The sequence below is a fragment of the Melitaea cinxia genome, chromosome 13, assembly GCF_905220565.1.
Source record: "Melitaea cinxia chromosome 13, ilMelCinx1.1, whole genome shotgun sequence".
NCBI classification, from domain to species: domain Eukaryota; kingdom Metazoa; phylum Arthropoda; class Insecta; order Lepidoptera; family Nymphalidae; genus Melitaea; species Melitaea cinxia.
In genome coordinates, this window is record NC_059406.1 from 9,988,699 (window position 1) to 10,006,827 (window position 18,129).

Below are 18,129 nucleotides of genomic sequence, written 5' to 3' on the forward strand. Positions count from 1 at the left end.
GACATCTCCTCCTTAAGTGTCTGGCACAAAACATCCGTGTCGAGATAGCTTGGATTCCGGCTCACAGTGGCATTATAGGGAATGAGAAAGCAGATTTTTTCACAAAAGAAGCGACAACATCAGGTGGCCTCAGCCACTACAAAGTCTATAGCCATGACTTGATCTCACTAGCAAAGACACGAATGATGCGTGATTGGTCGGAAGTCTGGTCTCACTCAAGTATAACTAAAGGAAAGTTTTATGCTAGTGTACAGGGATCCATTCTTGTCAAACCGTGGTTTTTCAAGTGTAGAAAGGCTAGTAAGTGGGTAACCTAAACTGTCTGCCGCATAAGGTTAGGTCATTCTTGCTCCCCTGTCTTCCTGAGGAAGGCACTCTTGATCACATATTTTTTAACTGTCCAAAACTCCAGTTTTCCCTCTGTGATGTTCTTCCCCCTCAGATACCTCGCCCAACTAACCTGAGGTCTCTTTTATCATTAGTTCACTCTCAGTTTATTGACATTTTATGTACATATATTAATCAAAATAACATTAGGTTGTAGCACTGTTTGTCTTGTTTAACCCTACTAACCAATGTTTATATATTTTGTTTGTCTTTTGTTTCAGATACTAACTTGGCACTTAAAATTGTGAAAAACTGGCAACAAATCCGACGTTTTTTCTGATTCACTTCTTAGTCTTTATTTTTGCTCTTACGACTTGCACTCCCACAAAGCCTTACACAAAGCAAAGTTTTCTGCCCTAACTTAACAATTCTCATAACAAAAGCTAAGCTCCACTCAGATATTGGCAAATCCTTCAGGGAGCCAAAGTAAAAGAAGAAGAAGAAATAGACAATAATAAATAATATTGTACTATAAATATTCCTTTATAATTATAAGGTTTTTAATTTACACTACTTATTATAATTGGAAAAGTGTATTCCATATTTCATTCGTGAACTCTAGTTATTATTAGTATTCGTAATTCTACTTAATTCCAAGAAAAATAATAAGAAAAATTCTTGTTAAATCTTATACGTTATAAACTGTGTGGTATGGTAGCTTTGGGTTACTAGTTTGAACGCAGCTGAGCTTGCTTGATCGCAGCCTTTACAATTGACGGTTGTCTGTTCTATAAACTCTATGGTTCTTTCTCATGGCTGACGTTCGAAGAAGCTAACTGCAGTCATGAAGGTGCTTAAAAAGTTTTCAATTTACTCTTAAATATAGTGTATTTAATTAAAATAATCAATCGTATACTATTCTAACGTCTTTAAGTATTTATATCAAATGAGTTAAAGTTATTAAGTGGTGTGATTATTTAGAAAAACTTGGATAAAACATCCGTGTTAAACTACGAGTGAAAATCGTGCCCAAATAAATACCATTTTTTTTTTTATAACTAAAATAATTATGTGCCCAATATTAATACTAGTGTTTAATATTTACCGTCATACACACATCAACACACACAACAGTCACAGTTATAGTCAAATTAATGTGTTGTGTGCCGACAGTATTTATAACCTTTTATTTAATTATCTTTTTTAGCTAAACGTTTCGTACCCGGCAACGGGATGTCAAAAGCTATTCGAAGTTGTGGACGAGCACAAGCTTCGTATCTTCTACGAGAAGCGCATGGGCGCCGAAGTGGAGGCGGATCAACTAGGAGATGAATGGAAGGGCTACATCCTCCGTGTTGCGGGTGGTAACGACAAGCAAGGTTTTCCCATGAAACAGGGTGTCCTCACCAACAGTAAGTTAATTACATTATACAAATAATTACTGCCATTTTTACAATCCTATATAACATGAAATTACTAGCTTAATTTTTTTGAGGTTGTTTATTTAGTCAGCACTGATAAGAAATCAAGTAATAAAATAGTTTTACTGTCCAGTTGAACAACTTTTATGTTTAATTTTTAGGTCGTGTCCGCTTGTTGATGTCAAAGGGCCACTCTTGCTACAGACCCCGCCGTGATGGTGAAAGGAAACGCAAGTCTGTTCGTGGCTGCATTGTTGATGCCAACCTTTCCGTGCTCGCTTTAGTTATTGTTCGCAAAGGACCCCAGGTGATTATCTAACTTTGACTAACCTTTATTATAACTTCTTTCTTTAAAATATCTTATCTAAGACTGACTTAAAGTGCTTAGAAAAATTATTAATTTTATTATTTATTTACTTGCCCACATAGTTCATTGTAAATCAAAGATAGCGATGAGGTTTTTTTAATTCTTGTTGATAGAAATTATCATTGGTATGATTAATGAATAACTATAAACTAAGTTTTCAAGCAATTTAAAAAAGTTTTACTCAAGTACTACTCATATTTCTTTAAAAAAAAGATTAATTTTGTATAATGTCCCTGGTCTTACTGTTTCTCAGTTCCTCAAATCTGTGTAATTATATGCGACAGGGTAGAAAAATTGGTGTATAAGTATGCCACTTCATGTTGATTGTGATGTGGATTATAAACATCATACATAAATGCATTTTTTAATTCTGAAAATATAATTTGTTGGGATAAACAATATTACAATGTAAATTAAAACTATAGATCTCGTGATAATTTATCATTTACAGCTCTATTAATAGTTACTGTAACTGTCTCAATTAAGTAGAATGCAAACAACTTTTAAAATAGATAAATCTTCATCTTTACAAACAATTAGTAACCGAGTACATACCACAATATAGTTTTTTGAAGATTTTTGCTGATATTTCGGACCAGTTACATGGCCCGTGGTCACGACGAGACTGCTGTGGAGCGATGTGTCAACTGTCATCCATCATGGGCAGTATCTTTCACCCTCCCTCTCGTTCTTTTTAAACCCACCCCATCACTCTAGACGCAGACCATGTAACTGGTCCGAAATATCGACAAAAATCGTCAAAAAACTATATCGTGGTATGTACTCATTTATACTTAAAAATAGACTGTTTGAAAACCACGAGTGTCTAAGTCTAAAAACGTTAATTAGTAACTGACCAAACATCCTGTCAAACATGTAAAGTTTAGTTTTCTTAATTTTTACATTTATTGTCATTCAAAAATACAAAATTTCATTCTTAAGTTAGGCATATATTTTTATGTATATAGTATATACTTTATTATAGATAAATATATTTTGTACTAGGAAATCCCCGGGCTCACAGATGGCAATGTACCCCGTCGTCTAGGACCCAAACGTGCGTCCAAGATCCGCAAGTTGTTCAACTTGAGCAAACAAGATGATGTTCGTCGCTATGTTGTCAAACGTCTCCTGCCAGCTAAGGAGGGCAAGGAAAATGCTAAACCCAGATATAAGGTAACTTGATGTAATTTGCATGTCAATAAACATACATAAAATTTTGTCCTGTTAGATTTGTGATATTGTTGTTTTGACAGAATTATAATTATGTTTTTAAGTAAGGGGTTTTTCATTAATCATGTGAAGCTTGAAAGGGGTAGTTGGGAAAAATATCACGAAAATTAGGAAAAGGGCTATAGTGAGATATCACATGTATTTATTTTTCTTTGAATGCATGGTATCTGAACAAAACAAACAATAAAAAAAAAACACTGCAACCTTAATGTCTAATTGAACACTTTAGTCACCGAGCTTAATGTTCTGAAATGCTATAAGTAATCTAACTTACATGTATTTCAAGATTTTAAAATTTCAATGTACCGTGTCCCAAAAAAACAAGACTACCTAAGTTAATAATTATCTCCCTCTTAACTTTAAAAATAATTTCTAAAATTCATACAAATAAATAAATATAGTGACTAAAGAAGGTCATTAACACCCTGATGTAAATATATAAATTGTTACTGGGTATTGAAACCATTAACATAACCAACAGGGTAGATCAAAGTAGCTCCGAGCAGAAGATTCAGACATGTTGTCTGTCTACTTTTACAGTGAGCTATACAAATAACTTAAACTTAACTAACTACGTAATTTAACTGTAATCTATGTAGTCTTACGTTATTTTAGTAAAACCTTTATTAATTTTATGTTTTTTTAATACAGGCACCTAAGATTCAGAGATTAGTTACCCCAGTGGTACTCCAGCGTAGACGCCACCGACTGGCTCTCAAGAAGAAGCGCCTCGCAAAACGTAAGGCTTCCGAAGCTGAATATGCAAAATTACTCGCTCAGAGAAAGAAGGAATCCAAGGTATGAAACAAAAATTGTCATACTTGAAAATCTTGGCAATTTTGAATTATTAAAAACAACATTTAAGATAATTTGTAACAGTTGGTATCATATGACTATAAAATTATTTATAGGAATCTTACCGAGCTGTAAGATTAAAGGGCTGTCTCTTACCCCTTAGTATATTTTTAATATAAACTAAGGTATTAGATCAGCGACAAAGCTATTCAAAGCTGTATATATATTATATTTCTATTTGTTATAAAACATTTGTGTAGAAAAATAAAATCTAATATATAAAATTCTCATGTCGCGCAGTGTTTGTAGTTAACTCCTCCGAAACGGCTTGACCAATTCTCATGAAATTTTGTGTGCATATCGTAGGTCTGAAATCGAACATCTATTGTTCATACCGCTAAGTTATAAGGGGGGGGAGGGATTGAGAAGGTTAATAAAATATATGGCAAAACAACGTTTGCAGGGTCAGCTAGTTGTTTTATAAAAGATTGCTGCTAAGCTCATGGTCTACAATCATATTTTTGGTCTTGGGTACTCAACAATAATTATAAAATATCTATTCTAAGTGTTCTTTTGCCTATCACTAAATACTAATGAATATTTTTGGTTACAGGTGCGTCGCCAGGAAGAAATTAAACGCAGGCGTTCAGCTTCAATGCGCGATTCTAAGAGCTCTAATCAGAGTGCACCTCAAAAGTGAAAGACTTTTATCAATAAAAATTAAAATCTAACACTTCTTTTTTTATTAAGACTCCTTGAATCCAAATAATTTTTAACAATTTAGTTAATTTAGTTATTAAGTTTTTTAGTATGTAATTTCACAAAATTGTTTTTGAATATCATCCCTTAGCTTACAACACCGCTCAAATCGAAATTGACGGTTTTCACATTGTAATGCCTTTAGATGGAGCTGCTCATTTCACGTCTTATCATTGGTCACATGATATCGATTTCAGCCAATAAGAAGTTGTAATTCAAAAAGTAGCGCGCAAGTCGATTGGCCTCTTAACACTGCATAAGTCGTTAGGGCTCGTGAAACTACTTCGCGCTCCGTGATTATTATATTTTTTAATATGAGTTTTATCGCTGAAAGGTGTATGCAAAAAGTTTCAATAGAAGATTAAGAGGTAAACTATATAATAAAGTAATGTTTATTGATTTTCGTATATAACCTTTTGACTTTTTGATTTGAGGCGTGCCTCAAATACATTCCCGTGCCCTGTGCGCCAAGGCATAAAATAAAAATACCTACGAAAAAAATAGTGTTGCCAAGAGTCGTTATCTTCGTTATTTATGCAATAAATGCCTACTTATATAATCTAGGAAGGTTCATTTTTTCAATATTTTTCTTGTGTTATCTTGCACATGTTATATATACTTACAATAACATAAATAAAAAACAAACATTACAAAAATAATCGTAGTAAAGCACAACACTCTTTTCTATCGCCATGACGTCACTGTCACGACCGCGTCATGTGCCGCACGCATGTATATATAGGTATATATATACTAGCTGTGCTCGCGGGTTCGCCCGCATTGAAATCAGTTTGTCACAAAGTTTTCCCGGCAAACTTCCAGTGAAACTGTCATCAAAATCGGCTTAGCCGTTCTGTAAACCTTTCTCTTGAAGCCCTCTCTCCATTAGTGAAACCGCATGAAAATCCGTTCAGTAGATTTTGAGGGAATCGATCACATACGCTTTTGGTGACTTTGTTTTATAATACACTAACTGTTGCCCGCGACTATATCCGCGTGGTTATGAAGATATGTACCTATTACTATTAAGATACTTAACGCAAATTATTTTTTATTTCAGTCACTTGAAATGCTTATCACTCTGAGTGAGTTTTTGAAGGCATAATTTAGTATAATTTAAAAGGTATTTTTATAAAACCTCTATAAACACCACATTTTTAGTTTTATTTTCAGGCTGCAATATAAATAACCTTGCAGGCGAACTTATAGCTGCTGTATATGTTTCATACAAACTATCAACCCCAATTAAACCCCCTTAGTAGTGGAATATCGCAAAATCCGTTCTTAGCAGACGTCTACTAACTATAATCTACCTCTTTGCCAAATTTCATCTTTGTTCAACCTGGATGGATGGACCATCCGGCGGTTTTTGAATTCTCGTGATGATTACTTCAGTGACCTTTCTCTTTTATATATATAGATTACGATGCATTATTTGGACACTTCCTCACCATCTATAGAGCATACATTTTAAATTTCAAGTCTCTGACCTTAATAACATAGGACTTTTATACAAACATACAAACTTCCAACCCCCGTTTTACCCCCTAAGGGGCCAAATTTCGTTAAACCCGTTTTTAGCGAATGTCTACGCTCTATAAGAAGCCTTCCTGCCAAATTTCAAGTTTTTAGGTGTTATACTTTCGGAGATTTTGTGATGAGTTAGTCAACCTACCATCCCCCGTCTTAACCCCAAAAGGGAGTTGATTTCTAAAGATACATTATTTGGACACCTTCTCACTATTTATAGAGCATACATTTTAAATTTCAAGTCTCTTACTTCTAAAACATAGGACTTTCATACAAACTCCCAACCCCCGTTTTACCCCCTTAGGGGTCGAGTTTTGTAAAATCCATTCTTAGCGGTAGTTTACGCCCTATGAGGAGCGTACCTGCTAAATTTCAAGTTTGTAGCTGTTATAGTTTCGGAGATTTCGTGATGAGCGATTCAACCCACCATCCCCCGTTTTAACCCCAAAAGGGAGTTGATTTATAAAGATAAATTAAGACACCTTCTCACCATCTATAGAGCATAGTACTTCGCCTCTGTGTCTCACCTTATTACTTATAGTCCCTATGAATTTTTATTTCTTCCTAATGAATTTCTGCGCAGGTAGGTCATCTCAAGATTCGTGCTAACAACTATAAATGTTTGTAAAATGACCATTCAGAAGTGCATCTGAAACCTACTTGAAGAAGTAATTGTTGTGTATTCGAAAGGAGTTACTTGTTTAGTACGCACTTGTGTTTTATGCCTCTTTCTAAGAAGTAAGTCGGGTTTGTTTCAGTTATCCTTATAATTTCGAAGGAAAGAGCATTCAAGTTTTGCCTGAAATCCGACCTAAGAACGACGTTGTCGCCACTCCAGGACACGACTGCTCCAGAAGCAATGATCCTGCGTATGTAGCAAGCGGTCTGTGGTGACAAGCCTACTTCCCTTCCCGTTCAACTTGCTGAATCTACAAGTGTATATTGGTTGCCTATGACTCGATTATTTTAGTTCCGGCGCGTCTGTTTGCAATTTGACTCAAAATCTATCTCATGGATTTTAATTTTTTTTCATATGACAAGCGGCCCACATGATAGTAAGCGATCATCGTAGCCTGTAGACCCCCCCCGGCGGGCCCCCCCCCCCCCCCAGAAGCACTGGCCATTTTACTGTGATATTCGGTGAGGTTGAATTACTTCCAACGTAAGACACACGTGCTGTTCCGGATTTTGAGCAGGATGTTCTGCAGTGCCCGTCGTCAATGAATTTCATGCCGCTTTTACTAACCAACAGAGTTAGTTCTGATGAAGGTTTAGATGTAAAACTTGTAAAAAATATTTGTGAATAAATAAATAAAAAATAGGAACACAATTTGTTAAAAATACAATATTTTCTAAACTAACCATAATTAATAATTAAAATATTTCGTTTCAGGTATAAATAAATAATATAATTTACAAAATACAAAGACAAAAGTGCAACTTTTAAGATTGCATCACAATTTTATATCATGTTTATTAGTGAATAAAATTATTTTGACGTTTTCAGAAGACCAAGACCGACATAGCGTGCCATTACTCGGAGATAAGAAGGGTTTAATTTTTTTCTTTTTGCCAATAGAGACTTTAAGAGTCGTTCAGAAGACTCGTCAAATGGTTTTTGGTAATCCGAAGCCTGGAAATAAATAAAAATGGGTATTTATTTTTTGAATTTACGTGAACGACGATATAAGACGCGCGCCTATGGAAAAAATATTTGAATTAGATAAGTACTTCACGTAATCGTGTGAAACAACGCTGAGCAGTCACGGTGGGAGTGATGCTTCACAACGCTTTTAGCTGCTTATGGAAGACTAGCTCTATCACGCAGTCTTATCCGCGTTAATTTGAGGAATAAACGTACTAAAATATTTTTAAACCATTACTGTGCAACTCGGCGACTTAAATAGGCGCACCGCACGACGCGGTGCGTCGTTTCGTTTGATTTTACACTATCTCATAAGTTATGGGTCCATTTTAAATCTTATAATAGACAAATGTTATTTTCATAAAATTGTAACAAAATCACCTTTTCATTTTTTATGATCATTAATTCGATTCAAAGTCAATTAAGTTTTTAGATTTAAATAGCCTTCCTCGATAAATGGACTAACCAACATAAGAATTTTTAGTTCGAACCAGTAGTTCCTGAGATTAGTGCTGTTAAACAAATAAATAAACTAACAAACTCTTCAGCTTTATAATATTAGTATAGATTTATTTATAATATCTTATATATAAAATTCTCGTGTTACAGTTAGTTAACCGATTTTTATGAAATTTTGTGTGCATTTCGGGTAGATCTGAGAATCGGCCATCTTACCCCTAAGTTATAAGGAAGGGGGTCAATAATATTTATGGCAAAACAACGTTTGCGGGGTCAGGTATAAATATAATAGTATACCAGCATTTACTGTACCGATATGAATTGCAAGCTTCAATTGATATTTTGATTTTATAATTTTATTGTAATGTAATTAATTATAATTTCATTCAAAAGAACATTTTATTATTAAATATCACGGTAATTGTTCTTAAGGAGAAAACTCGAATCGCGTGTACGAACTGACATTGGTAAGTAGGTAAATAGTTTTTAAATAAAAGTAAAGTTCTTCATTTAGTTGGGCTTGAGACAAAATGTAAACAATAGAGAACAATATATTTCAAACTTTTATTTAATGTTTTTTATTTCTATTTAACTTGATATAGGGTTTCCAGTTTGTGTATCTAGCATATAATTATGTACAAGTTTTTGTTAGAAGGTAGTTATAATTACGACTCGTCCATCCACCTCATATATTATACATAGACTAAGATACATAGAATAAGGTACATAGAATAAGATATATAAAATAATTGTTTTTCATTTTATTTAATTTAAATTTAGTTAGTTTTTTTTCTTTTTTTTTTTTATGTCACTAGGTCGGCAAACAAGCGTACGGCTCGCCTGATGGTAAGCGATTACCGTAGCTTATAGACACCTGCAACACCAGAAGCAACGCAAGCGCGTTGCCGACCCAATCCCCAATCCCCCCAGGAGCTCTGGTCACCTTACTCACCAACAGGAACACAATACTGCTTGAAAACATTATTATTTAGCTGTGGTCTTCTGTAAGGTCGAGGTACTACCCCAGTCGGGCTGCTCCATATTTTGAGCAGGAAATTCCTGCTGTGCCCTACCTCAGTTAAAAGTTAGTTAGTAGTAAATTAATATAAATTGTTTCAAAACGCTCCGAAACCAAAAGTAGGTACTTAACTATGAGAATAATACTATAATAAATAAACATAAAATTAATATCTATACATATAATAAAATGGTAGGAAAATACTTGGGGTGTGATCTACAATCGTTACCGAAGCCAAAAATATAGTTTTTAGAATTTTTGTCGGTTTGTCTGTTTGTCTGTATGTATGTCCGGGATAAACTCAAAACGTACCGCATGGATTTACTTCAAATTTGGCACGAATATTATTAAGAAGTCGGGTCAACATATAGGCTACATATTATCATGCTATCACCTACCGGGAACGAACAATTTTTTTTAATGTAAAGCTAGAACGTCAAGTTTGAATTTACCATCTAATGACCAGGAAATACAGGCACCACGCGTACCCGAAGAAATTTGTTCTTATACTGGAGCTAGTAAAAACCTGTATTCTTTAAGCAATTCCAAACACCTGTGTCTAATTTTTTTATTAGCGCGCTTTTACGCGCGACTTCTTCCGCGTGGAACAGAGGCGCGCGCAATACTTGATCATTATTTTGCTGCGATGTTATTTTAAAACTGCGATATCTCCTGAGATTGATCTGATCTCATTGAAATCGAATTATGTAAAAGGCTATAATGTTTTAAATTAAATACTTGTGATGAATAACGTATTTATTTAGATAAGGATATAATATCATGTTTATAAAAACATCTTCGAAAATGATGCATTATTTTAGAACTAACTTGGTTAGCATAAAAAAGGTTCAAATCGGACCAGTAGTTTCTGAGATTAGCGCGTTCAAACAAACAAACTCTTCAGCTTTATAATATTAGTATAGATTGCGAGCACTGACGACACGCGAGAACAGATTTAAATGTGTCACAAGCCAATGCTTGGGCCGATCGTGCCTCTCTATCGCTTATTCCGCGCTCTCGCTTGCACGCTCAAGCTCAGACGGAACATAACACTTTTTCGTGTATACGGTTGGTTTTCATCTAGTTTTCATCAATTTATAAGACGTTAAGACGTCAAAACTCGAATTCGAAAATTTGTATATTTTTTTGTAAAATTTTGATCTATTTATTAAAGTAAATAAAATTTACTCTTTAATTACCTACCTACTCGAAAAATGTTAGTTTTCATGTTACATTAATAAACTATGAAATTGTAATAAAATTAAGTATTAAAAAGTAATTAATGTACAATACAATTATAAAATATATTTTCAGTTCATCTATCGTGATCTGTAAATAACCTTTTTTATGATTTGTTTACATTTATCTCACGGATCCCTGAATAGGGGTACCTATTTAAAAATGGTCAAGAATTTTTTAAAAATAAACGAATGTTTCTGATTTCTGTACTGTCATTACGTTGTTACTTATTTACTTACTGTAGTTTTAGCTATCCAACAAAGTTCCTCTAAAAGTGTGTCCTGATTTTCCTCCGACGCAGGTAAATAAGTTATTCCTTCGTACTGTTAAAAAAAATAATGCAATGGACTATACATATTACATTTTCATAATTATGTCATATGTATGTCAGGTATCAATTGGATTTTGTATAACTGAAGCTCAAAATCTTGAGCAGTCCGACTGGGGACTAGACCTTACAAAAGATCAAAGCTAAATAATACTTCTTAAAAACAGTGTTGTATTCCTGTGGTGAGTAAGGTTTCAGAGTTCCTGGGGAGGGTCGGGGGTAGACGGATAGAGTCGGCAAAGCACTTGCCTTTATAGACTACCGTAATCACTTACCATCAGGCGAGCTGTAAGTTTGTTTGCCGACCTAGTTGTATTTTATAATAATAATAACAATTATATTAAAATTAAAGGTACCTTAGATAATATGTTTAAATTCTCCCGCTCTATTACTTCGATTTCCATATCCAATTCAGAAGATCGCGTGATTCTATTTACCGCTATGCCTTGTAATATAAGAGAGCGGTACTGAACCAAATTTGTTGTATTCTTTTTATTCGCTAACAATAAAACTAACAAAGCCTGTCTGGGTGTTATGTCAGTCATCCAATTTTTCATCTAAAATGAAATAACCAATGCTTAAAATTTATACCACCAGGAAGCGGTTATTAAATTATATTGTTGATATTTTTATACTACAATGGTTATAAACGCTTCACGCTTATCATTGCTGGGCATAGGACTCTTTCCCCATGTAGGAGAAGGATCAGAGCTTAATTCACCACGCTGCTCCAATGCGGATTCACGGATATATTCCCCAATTTTACGAGATAACGTCATAAAGAAACATTCATGAAAAATTGCATACTTTTATCAATTGAATTATTATTACTGACTTGTTTCGAATTGCGAGCACTGATAAATGTGTAACAAGCTAACGCTTGGGCCGATCGTGCCTATCTATCGCTTGTTTGGCGCGGGAACGTGACACTTTTTCGTGTGTGCAGCCTGTATTCATCGATTTATAAGACGTTATCACGTCAAAACCTCAGTCTTACTCTCTCTATCTTCACTAACTTATATAGCCTGCTCAACTTACGTTCGCCTTGCCCAATCACACTTTTCGAAACGCTCTCGTCACGCATTCACCAGCTTACTTCCCAAGTCAGCGTGCGTAAAGAACTTGTACTTCAACAAGTACAAGTAACAGAATTAAATTAAGTTCATGTTACATACCCACCAGTGTACAATTAACATTACCCACCCTATACAAAATCTTGCATACGCCCATGTCTAGCTACTTTACTCACTACAGGAATAACATTACTTGACAGTAATATAACTGCTATGTTATCTCTTGTGATCTTTTGTTGTGTCTGATTTTGATTAGTTGTGATACATCCCCAGCAGGTTTACTTTAAATTTTGTACAAGATATTTCCTGCTGCGTCCGGCTGTCCGGCCTCAACAAAAAATAAATGAAGACACACATATACCTCTTTTATAGATGACAATATCTTTCTTGCCACATTTCCATCTAAAACTCCAGACAGCATTTTTCCAGAACCCATAGCAAGGTAAAATTCTTCCAAATTAGTGATTTTCGTTAAATTCATGCTAGACTTATTTGTTGATATGTTTGACATTGATTTACATTTTTTATACAGTTTAACATAACTTTTCTGTTTTGTTCTAACAGTTTTGACACATAATTCAACTGTACTTTTACGTTTATCCAACTTAGATGTGCACGGAGGCTTCGTCATTACTTTTGGAGCATAGTATGTATCTAAGTTAGAAGTAACTGATAGTTTATTGTTAACACCATCGTCATTAATATCTCTTAGGTCATTATGAAGATCAGTTATCTTTATATTTGGTATAGTCAGATTGAATCGACTATTATCAGGCCTCACAACATTAATATTGAAACTATATTTAAATAACATAACTTTAAAATGAGAATCGTGGGAAGCAGTTATATTCAATTTTTGTGACCTCAATATATTTTTAACTATGTGCGTAAAAGTATAATTCTCACGTATAGATAAAATCTTTTTTTCAGAAAACTGGTACGGTTGTAAAGTTTTACAAGGTGCAGTCCTTACTATTCTTGACATAACATCACCAACTGGGGAAGGCTTAGGCGTCGTTTTATTACAGTAAGTAAGAGAGTTAATTAGTCTAATTATAAGAGCATTTAATGGTAATAAATTTATAATATTTTGTACAATCAACAGCTCTTTCATATTTGTCCAATCAAGTAATTGTAAGCATTTTGATTGAATGTTCTGTCTTTTTCCAGTTTTAATAATATACGGTGATGAAAAATTTCCTTCAATAACATTATTCATCTTTAACTTGGGATCACTATGGACTGGTATTGAATATTTATTTGAATCACTCTCACAACGGGTTATTTCAGCAATTGTTGATAAATTAGAATTATTATTAATAGTTGAACTTGACAAGGCCAGCTTAGAATTTAAATGCATTATCTTTTCCATTATTTGGGGTAGAATACTACAAAGTTCTGCAGGAAGTATTGCATTGATGATAGTCGTTTTACATTTAAAAATAGTTGGCTGATTTTCGTCTAACGATACTGGCACACAAGGATGTGTGCCATGTGATGATTGCTTAATTTGAAGGACACGATCGCTTTCAAATGATAACGCTACATCAAACTGAATAATAATGTTTGCGACACAGTGTTTAACTTCTACTCTATTAAAGTTATTTAAGGTCTCAATTTCTAAATCTGAAAATCTATTGTCAAAACCTGGAATCAACACAATCTTATCAATATCACTATAAATTTCCTTTTTTACTTCGTTGACGAAATCACAACTAGGACCAATTTTTATGTTTTCAATATCTGGTTGCACCCCATCTTCTTTTATATCTAAAAATACGTTGTTTTTATCAACTTTTTTATTAGGTTCTTATTATATATATTTTATCCTATATTTTTAGGGTTTCAATTTCATATCTAATACAATAATCGAATAGTAAATAATATCTAATGTTTAAATTTATAAAAAAAAACTTACTACTACAAAGATCTCTTTTTTCCGTTTTATCGTCGTGGGAGTAATAAATCCCATTTTTGATTTTCTGAATAACATTTTCAATAAAGTCGCTCGCCCATTTTCCTTTACTCTTTGCATAACTGATATTAGTTGAATTTTTTGTGGTTATTTTTGTATCTTTTCTTAATTCTGTACTGTATCGTTTTAATGAACTGAAATTATTTACTGTATTTACACCAATATCTACCGTCTTCACACTATTAATATTGTAACAAACTTCACTATCAAGACAGGTTTTTTTGTGCATAAATTGTTTCATTCTGTTTTTAATCGTATGTATTGGTTTAATCTTTATTAAAGATTTTTCTTTTTTCTTGATCGGTAAAGTAATATTCTGCTCCTTTAAATCACAAATTTCGTTAGTGTAATGGTCATTCGTGTTCCAAGCTTCACAATTCAAATTTGAATAGTAATTTCTTTTATTATTACTACTGTTTAGTAAATTTTCATCACTATTTCCGCACCACAAACGCATAAAAGGCCAAATATGTTCATCTAAACCTGCGAATTGTGGTGGATCATAGTTTTCTACCCTCATTGCAGAACTAAGTTGATCTTTCGCCAAAATTACTAAAGGAAATCTTATGCTTCTTATCTTTCGTTTTATTTCAGATAATGTTAAAGAAATTTTAGGTTTTTCAGAATTGACCGGCGTTGTTGTACGAGATTTTCTTTGCAAAGCTGCAATTTGTTTTGTTAACAGAATTTTTTGGCCTTTACTCAATACTACTTTTGTAATACCACTAATATCTTGCTGTGACTCATTGGGAGTTAGATTTTCCAATACAATTCTGCTTGAAATCGTTTTACTTTTACATTTAATAATACCTTCTTTACTTGAATCGGATTTTACTGAGAATTCAGAACGGTTACTAAAGTCATAAATTTTGTTTTGTTTTTGGTTTGGTTTAGTCATTAAGTTGTTATTAATATTAACATTATTACTAAGTCTCGTTTCCATTAAATTGTTCTCATTACTTTTAAAACTCTTTTGCTGAACTATTTCACTGTTTTGGTACTTTTTATTTTTGTTTTGACAAAGCACATTGCTACTTTGGATTTCAGGTAATAATTTTCTGTCAATAATAATTTTGTCAGTGCTTTTAACTAAATGTATTCTTCCTTTTAAGTTACTATGTTTTGATTTCGATTTTTTTGATCTATCAATATTTCGCATGGTCCCGCTATGATACCTATACGAATTTTTTGGACACTCAATTTGATTTTTCACTCCATTACAATTGATATGTTCAATTTCATTTTGTTTTTCAATAACAGTAATGCGATCAAAACTAGATTGTGAACAGCTATTAGGAGAATTGTCAACGAAACTAGAAATATAAGCAAATTCCTCCGTTCTACAAGTTTCAATGAATCTGGAATGAAATTAATGTTTTATATTAGTGTGAATTTGTAAAAAACAATATTATGATATTAACTGTCTCTTTGGAATACCTCGTATCTTTTCGATTAGTACGCTGTTTATTATTTTTTCTTTTTTTAACTTTTATTACTGATATCACGCTACTTTCTTGTGAGACAGGTGGTGACGGTACAAATTTGAAATGATTGATGTTACGTAGAAGTGTCCAAACATCATGAGCATTACGATTTGACTTAAGAGTTGTATTGTTGTTTGCTGATCTTTTCAATTTTTCTACATCTCCACCAGTAAAATTAACCACATCTTTAGAACTTTTATATAAGTTATTTCCTATTTGTGAATAGTTCTTTGCGTTGGATTCATATAGATCGATTTGACTGTTACGTACACGTGATTTCTTTCTTGATTGAACTACCCTTTTCTTTTTTTGTTTTGGTTTTATAGAAACTTTATCGTCATTAAAATATTCTGAATCATTCATGTCACTAACAGTACACTCTTGAGGTAATGGTGTAGGCTCATTAGGAAGAGTTAAGACAGATTTTTTTACGTTCTTACTGAATCGCTTTGACGATCTTAAATCGTCGGAGTTAGCTTTATATATGTTTATAGCTAAAGGAAAAGAGGACATAAATTCGTGATTTTTATGTAAAAACCTCTTTTCGGTCACGCGTGATAGTAGTTGAATCCTGTCGTCAGAGAAATAGGGCGATATGTATTTATTGATTTTAGTTTTATTACATTTATTATTGCTGGTTAAACTTGAATTCGTAGTGCAGCTGATTTTCCTTGAACTTAAGAGATTTATATTTGAATATTTTGAGCACGACGACTTCGGTCCATTTCTATCAGAAACATAATCGTACGAAGTTATTGCCATCTCCGAAAAGACTTAAGTCAATATAATAACTATACTATATCTGAAATAAAATTTTATTAAAATAAAATAAATGTTTTGCTTCTGTACATAATTTATACATCTACAATAATTTTACAAGGTGACAGGTATTTTTGTTAAAGAATACGATTTGGAAAAATCCTATTTTTTTCAAATTAAAAAGCGTGTTTGAACTTTTGAAGAAGTTGGCACAAATAACAATCTTGGAGAGATTATTATATAGCTTTTTTAGGTTTATATTTATCTATATCTATAAAATCGTTGAGCCATTGACTCATCACGAAACCTCAAAAAGCGCTGGACTACAGAAATTGACCATGTCTTTTGGCAGGGAAGTAGTTTATAGTTAGTAGACGTCCGCTAAGAACAGACTTTTCAATAGTCCTATATTAAAGGGGTCTAAGGGCATTTTCGAGTTTCTACGAAAGCCCTTAATTTTTTTTTGCTCCAAGCTTGAAATTGGGAAGAGATAGTTAATAGTTTCGCTGAAAACAAATTTCGAGACAGGACTGGATTATAAGATGCTCAAAGGTCCTCTAAGACTTGAACGACTTTTTATGATGGACTACAAATTTATTGTAATCAACGTCCAATAAGAACAGATTATTTTGAATACTTATAATAATTATACCTCTAAGGGTATCAAATAGGGGTTAAAAGTTTGTATTTGTTATATAATCTGTCCGTCCGTCCTTTTTTTATAAATTATTAACACTTAATTTTGCACTATTGATTAAATATGAATAAAGACGAATTACATCGATACAAATGTTTGTCGTGAGCGGGATTCGAACTCGCGACCGCCAGCGCAACTTCCAATGCTATTACCGCTGCGCTAATGAGGAGTAACTTAGGCTACTTTTTTTGTAGAAATTTTATTTATTTTATTACTCCGCGAACTGAAAAATAACTATTTTGTTAAATTCCACGTGGATGAAGTCGCAGGCACAGCTAATATAACATAAATACCGAAGTATCCCGGGCGTTTACGGAAATTCCGTATTGTAAAATCGGAGATTAGTTCGTATTACTGCAATTACCTAAAAATGGCTGGAGAAACCAAAGTGAAGACTGTTTATCGTATGGCTGTTCCATGAAACGTAATTGAAAGCGAGGTTTGCGAGCAGTTTAGTTCTGGTAGTTCTAACAAAGGTGAACCATATACATGGTACAAGGATGTCATAAATTGTTGTAATATAATGATTATACACTACTTCAGCTTCAAAATGGGCTAGGGATTTTATTCCTACGGAACGGGATCTATTACACCTACAGAACCCCCCATGAAAAAAAGCAGGAGTTAAACGCCTTTTATGTGTATAATTATGTGCAGTATGTGTTGTATTTTTTTTACGTTTAAGTCAGCCTATTGCAGTCCACTGCTGGACATAGGCCCCCCAAGTTCGCGCCAGACATCTCAGTTTTCCGCAACCTCATCCAGACTACACCGGCAATCTTAGGCAGATCGTCGGTCCAATGGGCCGGACGACGTCCCACACTGCATTTGCCAAGACGCGGTCTCCACTCGAGGACCCGTCTACTCCAACGGCCCTCGGTCCTGCGACACATGTGACTAGCCCACTGCCACTTCAACTTACTAATTCCGTATGCTTGAAGACAAAAGTTTTCGAGCAATGCGTCCTGCCTGTGTTAACATACGGAGCCAAGACGTGGACACTGACGAAGGGACTGGTCC

General features: G+C 33.7%; 2 protein-coding genes across 2 annotated transcripts; one reads left to right on the forward strand and one right to left on the reverse strand.

The window, feature by feature from the left end:
- Positions 1-1,084: 1,084 nt before the first annotated feature.
- Positions 1,085-4,874, forward strand: LOC123659302 (40S ribosomal protein S6). Its single transcript, XM_045594549.1, has 6 exons — positions 1,085-1,177; positions 1,535-1,739; positions 1,910-2,055; positions 3,121-3,291; positions 4,000-4,146; positions 4,757-4,874. The coding sequence occupies exons 1-6, from the start codon at positions 1,172-1,174 to the stop codon at positions 4,841-4,843; spliced, it is 762 nt and encodes a 253-aa protein (XP_045450505.1). The 5' UTR covers positions 1,085-1,171; the 3' UTR covers positions 4,844-4,874.
- Positions 4,875-7,819: 2,945 nt separating this feature from the next.
- On the reverse strand, positions 7,820-16,419 carry LOC123658892. The gene is made up of 6 exons (XM_045594182.1): positions 15,607-16,419; positions 14,113-15,527; positions 12,556-13,964; positions 11,478-11,678; positions 11,033-11,116; positions 7,820-8,065 (listed from the first exon to the last, which is right to left on the reverse strand). The coding sequence occupies exons 1-6, from the start codon at positions 16,413-16,415 to the stop codon at positions 7,922-7,924; spliced, it is 4,062 nt and encodes a 1,353-aa protein (XP_045450138.1). The 5' UTR covers positions 16,416-16,419; the 3' UTR covers positions 7,820-7,921.
- Between the last annotated feature and the right edge of the window lie 1,710 nt (positions 16,420-18,129).